Source organism: Pomacea canaliculata, linkage group LG11, assembly GCF_003073045.1.
Source record: "Pomacea canaliculata isolate SZHN2017 linkage group LG11, ASM307304v1, whole genome shotgun sequence".
Taxonomy (NCBI): domain Eukaryota; kingdom Metazoa; phylum Mollusca; class Gastropoda; order Architaenioglossa; family Ampullariidae; genus Pomacea; species Pomacea canaliculata.
Genome location: NC_037600.1, coordinates 19260750 through 19269404, shown reverse-complemented (window position 1 = coordinate 19269404; position 8655 = coordinate 19260750). Strand labels below are relative to the sequence as shown.

Here is an 8655-nt window from a genome sequence, read left to right as displayed (position 1 = left end):
TTATTTTTCAGTTTTTATTTGTGCAAAATATTTTACTTGTACAAAATCCAATCCTCACCAAATATTTATGAGTCAAGAGAAAAGGTGAAGATTGCGAGTGAACCTATGCAGATGACCTTGGTATTGTAGTCGACAGCGCGCGCGCACACACAAACTTCTACTACCATCGTACTAAAGCATGCATTAATCATTTTTTTCTATATCTTAGAACGGATCAGCTCTCTCAGATTAATGGCAGGACGTCGATCAGAGGTCAAAACAAGATTCGAGTACAATACGTTATTCATATATAGGGCAGTGGGGACATGGAGTCGTGTGTTGTTCGTGAACAGCCTTCAATAATAATAAATGCAAAGTTTAATTTGTAAAGCGCACACTCTCACTCTAAGGAGCCTATATGCTCTTTGCGCTTTTTAAGAACAAGAACGAGACATGGACAGCATACGAGGAACAGGAAAACAACGTGAACTATAACAGAATAAATAGCCGTACTAAATGAAGAATAAAATCAAATTCAGAAAACTCAAAGAGAAACTAAAGAACAACAAGAGCTGAGAATAACATTGCAAAAGGAAGGGCGTGAAAAAGGACTAACATTATGGGAAAGGTTTTAGGAGTAATGTTTACGGAAGAGGTGCGTTTTCAGTGCACGTTTGAAGAATTCAATAGCGGGTAGGTGGCGAATATGAGGGATTTTGTTTTTTTAATCGGGTTATGATCTGTGGATGTGGATTTGTGTGCCGTTATCACATTGCCTATAAATTTTGGGGTGGGTGTGTAGGGAGGCGTGTCCGACGAAGGTAAGCAGACGACAGAAGGGGAGTGACGTCACAGTATTTGCATAGCTCCGTACTACTGTATTTTATAGTGACCATCGACTGTTACTCTATAAAGAAGCGGTACAGTTTAAACATTCTTAATGTATTAAAAAACCCTTGCTACGAAACAATTTTGGCTGGGATGCTAAATAACACGTCAGTTGTCGCAAATCTAATCGAAGCCGTAAGGGTCACTTCCGGTAGAAGAGGGCGCTCTCACCCAAAACAGACACGTACACTTTCGAGATGGCGGTTGAGGTTGGAAAAGCAAGACGACGATGTCTCCTTCTAGCGTGTGCTACTTTTGCTTTCGCAGTATCTGTCTTACCATCCGTTTTGGATGCTCATGGTCATACTCACGATCATCATGGTCATTCGCACGATGAGCCAGCTTCGTTTAAGTATAGTCGTCAAGCCAACGAAGCAAAGGCACACGTAGCAGATGATGCGCACGCTCACGATCATGGGCATGGTCATGCTCATAGCGGCCATTCGCATGATCACCTTGGCGATTCGATTGAAGCCAACAAACCAAAGGCAGATGATGCGCACGCTCATAATGGCCATTTGCACGATCACCATGGCCATTCCCACGATCATCATGGCCATTCGCACGATCATCATGGGCACTCGCACGGTGTACCTTCAAAGAAGCAAAAACCTCCGGTAGACGAACATGGCCATGCGCACAGCCACGGACATACGCACAGTCATGGGCACGCTCATGAAGATACACAACGAATCATAGAAAAATTTGAGCAGGGGTCAAGTCGTGCAACAGTCGAAGGACGGGATCCAGGATGGATGATTTGGCTCAAAGCTATGGGCGCGACAGCCTTCATCAGCGTGTCACCAGTTTTTATTCTTCTCTTCATTCCTTTGGAGAACGCCGATGAACACAGAGACTTGCTAAAGGTACTGCTTAGTTTTGCATCAGGAGGACTGCTTGGTGATGCTTTTCTGCATCTTATCCCTCATTCTGTCTCTCCACACAACCATGGTGAAGATGGTGGCCATGAACATTCCCATGGGCACTCCCACAAAGAGCATCATGAGCACGGCCATTCACATGAGCACCATGCTCATGACATGGGTGTTGGATTATGGGTGCTAGGTGGCATTGTAGCTTTCCTTATTGTAGAGAAGTTTGTCCGGTTTGTCAAAGAAGGAAGTGGAGAGCATGGTCACTCTCATTCAGCTCCTAAAGCAAAAGAGACTGTAGATGCTGATAAAAAGAAAGAACAGGGGGATAAACAAGAAGCACTTCCCAAGGAGAAAGAAAAGAAACAAGGTGATGGTAAGAAAGTCAAGGCCAAAGATAGCGATGAAGAAATTGAAGACAAAGATGACAACAGCACAGGTGACAAAGCAGCAGATGGGGAAGATAATCAGAACAGCGGAAAAGAACAGAAACAAACTGAAAAAGAATGTGATGCTGGTAAAACTTTTTAACTAGCAGTTTTTAATGATTTTTATATTAAAGTAATACTGCCTCTTGGTAAATGTTATCTGACATCCACTTCACTTAAGCAGATACTGATCTGTCATTATTTATGTTTTTAAGATGTGGTTGATTTGCATTTTCTTTTCTTGATATTTCAAAGCAACAGTTCAACAAAAGCATTAAGTCACCTAAAGCATAATTACCTGTGAAAGTAATACATTTCTCAGTTTTGATGCATGTTGAGGGTCGTGTATAGGCAGAGGAGATATAATTTTTAAAAAGTACATTACCATGCACTTACAGTGCATGCTATGAAATGTGGCTTTTTTCTTGTTTCAGAACATAAACATGGATCAGACATCAAAGTAGCTGGTTACTTGAACCTAGCAGCAGATTTTGCTCATAATTTCACTGATGGTCTAGCCATCGGTGCATCATTCCTTGGTGGCAACACACTTGGAATCATCACAACCATTACCATTTTCTTACATGAGATTCCTCATGAGATTGGGGACTTTGCCATCTTGGTTCAATCAGGGTGCACAAAGAAAAAGGTGATGTGGTTATGTCATTAGACTAGGGTCATTGCAGTATAAACTAAAAAAACTTGTGTCTGCTCCTTCATTTAAACTTTTATGGTTAGTTTATGAATTCAGTTAAACTTTTTTTTTTCAAGATGAACAGTGAAATATTTTCTTACAATATTTTAATTAATGCATTTATTTTAATTTTATATACTTCTTGGATAACAGAGTACTTTATTCATTCAGAAATTAATCAAATAGCACAACACTTTTTAAAAAATTATTACTGTTTCCTCATGTTATCCCCTTTTCTTTCCTGTCGTCTTGGTTGGTTTCATTTTCTCCCTTTCATGATTAGTTATTATAATTAGTATCATATTTAAAGCACCATATGCTTGCTCATAGGGCTGGGATATGATTTATACATATATATTTTTAATTTAGAGACTTTAATGTTACAATATGCATTAGTTGCTCATCTTTTTTTTTCTCGGTAACTTATTTTCACATGTTTGTTGTGACATCCTTTATCCTTTGACAGGCTATGATGCTGCAGTTTTCAACTGCAATTGGGGCCATGCTAGGGACCTTTTGCAGTCTTCTGGCAGGTGGTGTTGGTGTTGCAGCAACTGCTTGGATTTTGCCTTTCACTGCTGGTGGCTTCATCTACATTGCCACAGTATCAGTTATACCTGAGCTACTGGAGGAGGCAAAAATTTCACAGTCTGTTAAAGAAATTGTTGCCTTACTGGTTGGAGTGTACATGATGGTGCTAATAGCCCAGTATGAATGAACGTAGTGGACAGACACATCGGAAACAAGGGATTCAGACTCGCGATAGAGATTGTGTGATGTCATTTATATTATCTGTGTCCAACCCTTCAGTTTTTGTTCATCTTTGTCAACAGAAGTGTTCTTGTTATATATGTCAATGGAGCACTCTGCAGACATTAGCATTTATTTTGTTGTTCAAATTTCAGGACTAATTCTACAAGGTGTAATTTTATGGAAAGAAAGCTTAAGAAAGCATGTAACTAAATACTGTGAAATGCTTATCACAATTATAATGATAATAAAGAGAATCTCAATTCTCACAATTTCGCATTCCCTTCCAGTTCCTCTTTACAGGCTGCAGGTTAGCTGATGCACATATTTCTAGTCCTTTAAAGTTGTTTTTTTTTTTTTTAATGTTTTAGAGCAGTGATGCCTAACCTTTTTCGGCCTGCGGGCCATACACATTTCCGACATGCGTGTCACGGGCCGCTTCACCGTAAAAATACAAAAAAGAAAAAAAAAATAGAGCAGATACCATTTTTGTTAGAAACAAGTTGTTCTTACCATTAATTATGTAGTAATTAGTGGCATATTTGAAGTTGTTTGCCCGAAACCAACTTCTGAATGTCCGACTGCATCGTAGAGAAACCAAGTCGGTGCACTGAATCGAAATGTTCGTCTATCGAAAAAAAGATTGAGAGACGCCCCTACGTAGGGATAAATACTTCTTCTTCCCTTTTTTTTCGTTTTTTTCGGTCTTTTTTTTTTTATTACTAACATGCCCATTTCATGCACTGTGGGCAGAAGTTTCGCGGGCCGGATATGGCCCGCGGGCCGTAGGTTGGGCATCCCTGTTTTAGAGCAATGCCAAACATTGTAAATGAAGACTGATTCAAAAGTAAACCAATTTGATTTTTTTCAGTGGTCCTTAATATCAAATGTCAAGTTAATATTTTAGAGTACCCATTTAGAAATTTTAACTCATTCAGGATGCCAGGTTGTGCATATTTTTAATGTTCACAATGGTGACCTGTCTTGATTGAATTAATACTTATGATAAATACCGTAGTATTTAATTAGAGTACATTTTGTCAGAAAACATTTTTCAAACACTACTTATCTCAGATGTAACCACAAACTTTCCTTTCCCTCACACACATTTTAAATGTGGTTGAAACAAACTGACTTTACCTTTCAGAATTCTAAACTTTGCAATATTCTCCTTTTAAAAAAATTATTTGTTACTGCATTTAAATGCATTGCACATGCTATACACTTTATGTTAACACAACTAGAGAATAGCTCGGGGTTGAAAGTTTATACTTCAGTCAATGGTCTGAAATTTTAACATGCAAGCACACATGATATGTTTCTTTGTTACCCAGTTGTGGTGTTCAAATATTGCCCTGCTTCATGTATTAACCAAGTGCCCTAATGTACTTGTAATTGATACTGTTTGCTGTTGTTCCTCTAATTTAATATGAATTATGATAAAAGAAGAAAAGAGAAAGAATGAAAAATTGGAAACAGGATGGTAATAAGAGGGAAAAAAACCCTTAAAAATGATCGTAGAGTTCAAATAATATTTCTATTAAAGATTTTGTATGCTGCACAAGAACCACAAGTTTGCAAACCATTTCCTCTGGATACAAAGCAGCACTTTGTCTTGGCAGATTTTGTTCTGCACACTATGCTTAATAAACTTGTGATTCATATAGCATAGCCCCCCAGCGCTTGAGACTAGAAGACATGGACAGCATATGAAAGACCGGAGAAACAACCATGCAGACAAGCAATAAAAGATGCAAAGATGAATCAGGGAACAATCACTAAGGATGGAAAATGTCAAATATGAAGAGCAGTATAGAGTAATATAGATATAGAGGAAGAGCAGTCAATAGCCTATAATTACTAGTATTGACAATTGATCAACAAATGAAAGAAGTGAAAGAAAGGGTTAGAAAATGGACTTGCATCTTGTTGATTGATGTAAATAGTGGTGCTCTGGATCTCAGAATCAGTAGTGGTACTGGTACCTGTTCACATTTTGCTAATGGCACATGGTGGTCTGGCTCATAGAAGAACTTGTACCAGAGTGAAAAAATGGAATATGTGGGTTTCCAAAATTCATTCACATTTTAATTACAACCAGCTCAGCCATCTTTGATCCAGAGATGCAAAATCACATACCTAAAACTAGACAGATTCTTTTATTACCATTTTATTAGTAAGCTAAAAGTAGTGCCCACCAAATTTTGTTGTATAATGAAAGATGAGAGTAGTTTTCAAAGATTCTTTGAGGGGAACTTAAACATTATGTGTAAAAGCCATTCAAGTATGATGATCATCTTGAAAAATGTATGGATGTGCATATAAACTGGTATGAAGTGCTATTCTGGTAGTACAGAAAGTTTGTAGTGAGGGAAAACAGTGTCTTTTAAGCTTAATTAAAGAGTTCTTGATGTGTTCATAATGTAATTGCAACCATCAATCAGTTCAAACTTTCTTACCAAGTGAACATAGTTTATTGATAATAGCCATTTATGTGAAAAGATTTGAGCTTATGGCTCATAAGAGGATAAATGTTTAGGATTGTGTGCACCGAGTTGTGGGTGAGACACATTCGGACAAATTAAATATAAAAATTTATGCTCTGCCATGTTTGCCACTATATGCTGTGTATTATATGCTCTGTTGTACGTTAAACTGTTTGCAGTCTTGCAAGCATGCAGAATAAGCTCACCTCCACATAGGGAAATATACTATTATAAATTCATTTATTTTTATTACTGTTACTTTATTTATTACTGTATCTGGGTCAGGGAATGTGTAAACCACTAAAAGTTATCACAGAATGAGAGAGACCTCTAAAATGCTATGATTATCCAGATGTCACAACTTTGTTATAACATTCACAAGATCACATTTGAAAATGCTTCAGCAAAATACTTGTTATTCTTTAAAGGCATTTTAAGCACACAAGTCACAAACAGCCAAATACTTCAGTATAACTCATTAATCAAGATAGTATTCACTTTATGCAATAAATATTTTGGAAAGCTTTATAAAAATGTTATTTGAATGAGTATGCTTATTACATCTAGTATGATAACCTCACCAGCAGATCTGTCATGAAACCCCTGGGTTCAAGCCAGGACAATTAAGTCGAAATAATGGGTGGGCGCCGATCAGGGGAAACGGACGACAGACCGTTTTGACTTATGGAGGCGATCGAGGCCCAGGGTCGGGGGTGAAGTTAGTGGTATAGCGCAGTCACCACCTCACAGGTGCGGGGTTAATTGAAAGACCGGTACACTCGGCCGTGCGAACACTGTTGTTTTCTTTGCCACCAACGGGACATCGGTGCTGATTTAGAGAATTGCACTGAGTGTCGCGGCAGTGAGAGGTTGATGTGGCCGACCGTGAGAAAGAGAAACGGCAGATATGTCATAGGTACCCGAGTATAGCACTGTGGGATGTAGTCATTTTAGTTAAAGATCGATAGCGTCAGGACAAGTTCCATGTAGAACGTATCACTACCTGCTGGCACTTGCGATTTGACTGGCAGAGAGGAGGGTGTGCTGTAACCAAGAGGCTGATTCTCCCAAACGACACGCGAGGGAGTTAACTGTGTCCGGCAGCAATACGTGCGAGGCAGCGGCTGGCAGACCCCACCGTGCCACCCACCAGACCAGTTGTCGTCGTCTTCAGAGCACAAGTCACCTCTTCTGCGAGAATCATCGCTGCATCCCATTGCCTGGGGCAACTGTGGGGGAGCAGTGGAAAGAAAGCATCTAGAACAGTGATGCCCAACCTTTTTCGGCCTGGGGGCCATATATATTTCCGACATTCGTGTCACTGGCCGCTTCACCGCAAAAATACAAAAAAAACAAACAAATAGAGCAGATACCATTTTTATTAGAAACGAGTTGTACTTGCCATTAATTATGTAGTAATTAGTCGGATATTTGAAGTTGTTTTCCCGAAACCAACTTCTGAATGTCCGGAGCACTGAAATGTTCGTCCATTGAAAAAAGATTGAGAGACGCCCCTACGTAGGGATAAATACTTCTTCTTCCCTTCCCCCCCCCCCTTTTTTTTTAGAGTTTTTCTTTTATTATTACTAACATGCCCTGATCTAGAAGACAAGGTGCACGCAGCCAGCTGTACTCATCTTCAGGAAACAACGGGCGAGGTAGCCGAGCGGTACTATCAGTGCCAACGAACAGGGACAGTTCGTGTTCGAGGAGGACCTACTATATATACAGTATTGGGTAAAACTGAGTTAACTATATTAGTCCAGCCCTCTAAAACTATCCCAATTTCTCATGCGGCCCCTTGGGAAAATTAATTGCCCACCCCTGTACTATATTCCAAGACTGTGAACTTTGGGTCAGAGGCGGACCGCGTGTCCGGACATATGATCAGATACTGACGTAAGACCAAATTATCTCCTAAATCCATTATTCTGTAACTGTTTTCACGTCAACATAATCTGCTTTTCTGTTTTAATTATAATTATATAATTTGTACAACTGTCTTGTCAGTTGTGTGTTTGCGCGCGTGGGTGAGTGGCTGTTAGTCATTATGCGCGCGGACGTGTGACTAAGTGTGAGGATGAGAGTGGGTGGAGCGAGCCAGCCAGAGACCCCTTTCCCCTCGGGTGGTAACCCCATCCCTCTGCAACCGCCTCGTTCCATCACAACTGGGGGCTCGAGCTGGGATTCGAATGTTCATTTTAGGTTGACTATTTGCTTTCAGGTCCAAAGAAGAGATCGAAAGTGCGAGAGCGTGTTGTCTTGCGTCTTGTGTCGTGTCCCTGCTTACGCATGTAAGTTTTGAAAGTTTTCAACACTTTTATGATTCTGTATTCATTGATGTATTTTATAATGCCAATTTATGTTAGCGAACTTGTGTGATGATTAGTACTGCTACTAAAATACTGATTGTGTAACTGCTGATTTGACATCGGGAACACCGATTGTTGCATTGTAAACTAGTTGCAAGTGCCCAGCAAGTAGCTAAAACAGAATAAACAGAGTAGCTGTGGTAGTCCGGAGAGACTGGTGCCAACTGTCAAGAGTGGTACAGAATG

At 39.7% G+C, this 8655-nt stretch overlaps 1 protein-coding gene across 1 annotated transcript; it reads left to right on the top strand.

Moving 5' to 3' along the window:
- The first annotated feature begins 1006 nt into the window (after positions 1 to 1006).
- LOC112575419 (protein catecholamines up-like) lies at positions 1007 to 6623 on the top strand. The gene is made up of 3 exons (XM_025257286.1): positions 1007 to 2256; positions 2602 to 2816; positions 3328 to 6623. Exons 1-3 carry the CDS (start codon positions 1065 to 1067, stop codon positions 3577 to 3579), a joined length of 1659 nt encoding a protein of 552 aa, XP_025113071.1. The 5' UTR covers positions 1007 to 1064; the 3' UTR covers positions 3580 to 6623.
- Positions 6624 to 8655: the final 2032 nt, after the last annotated feature.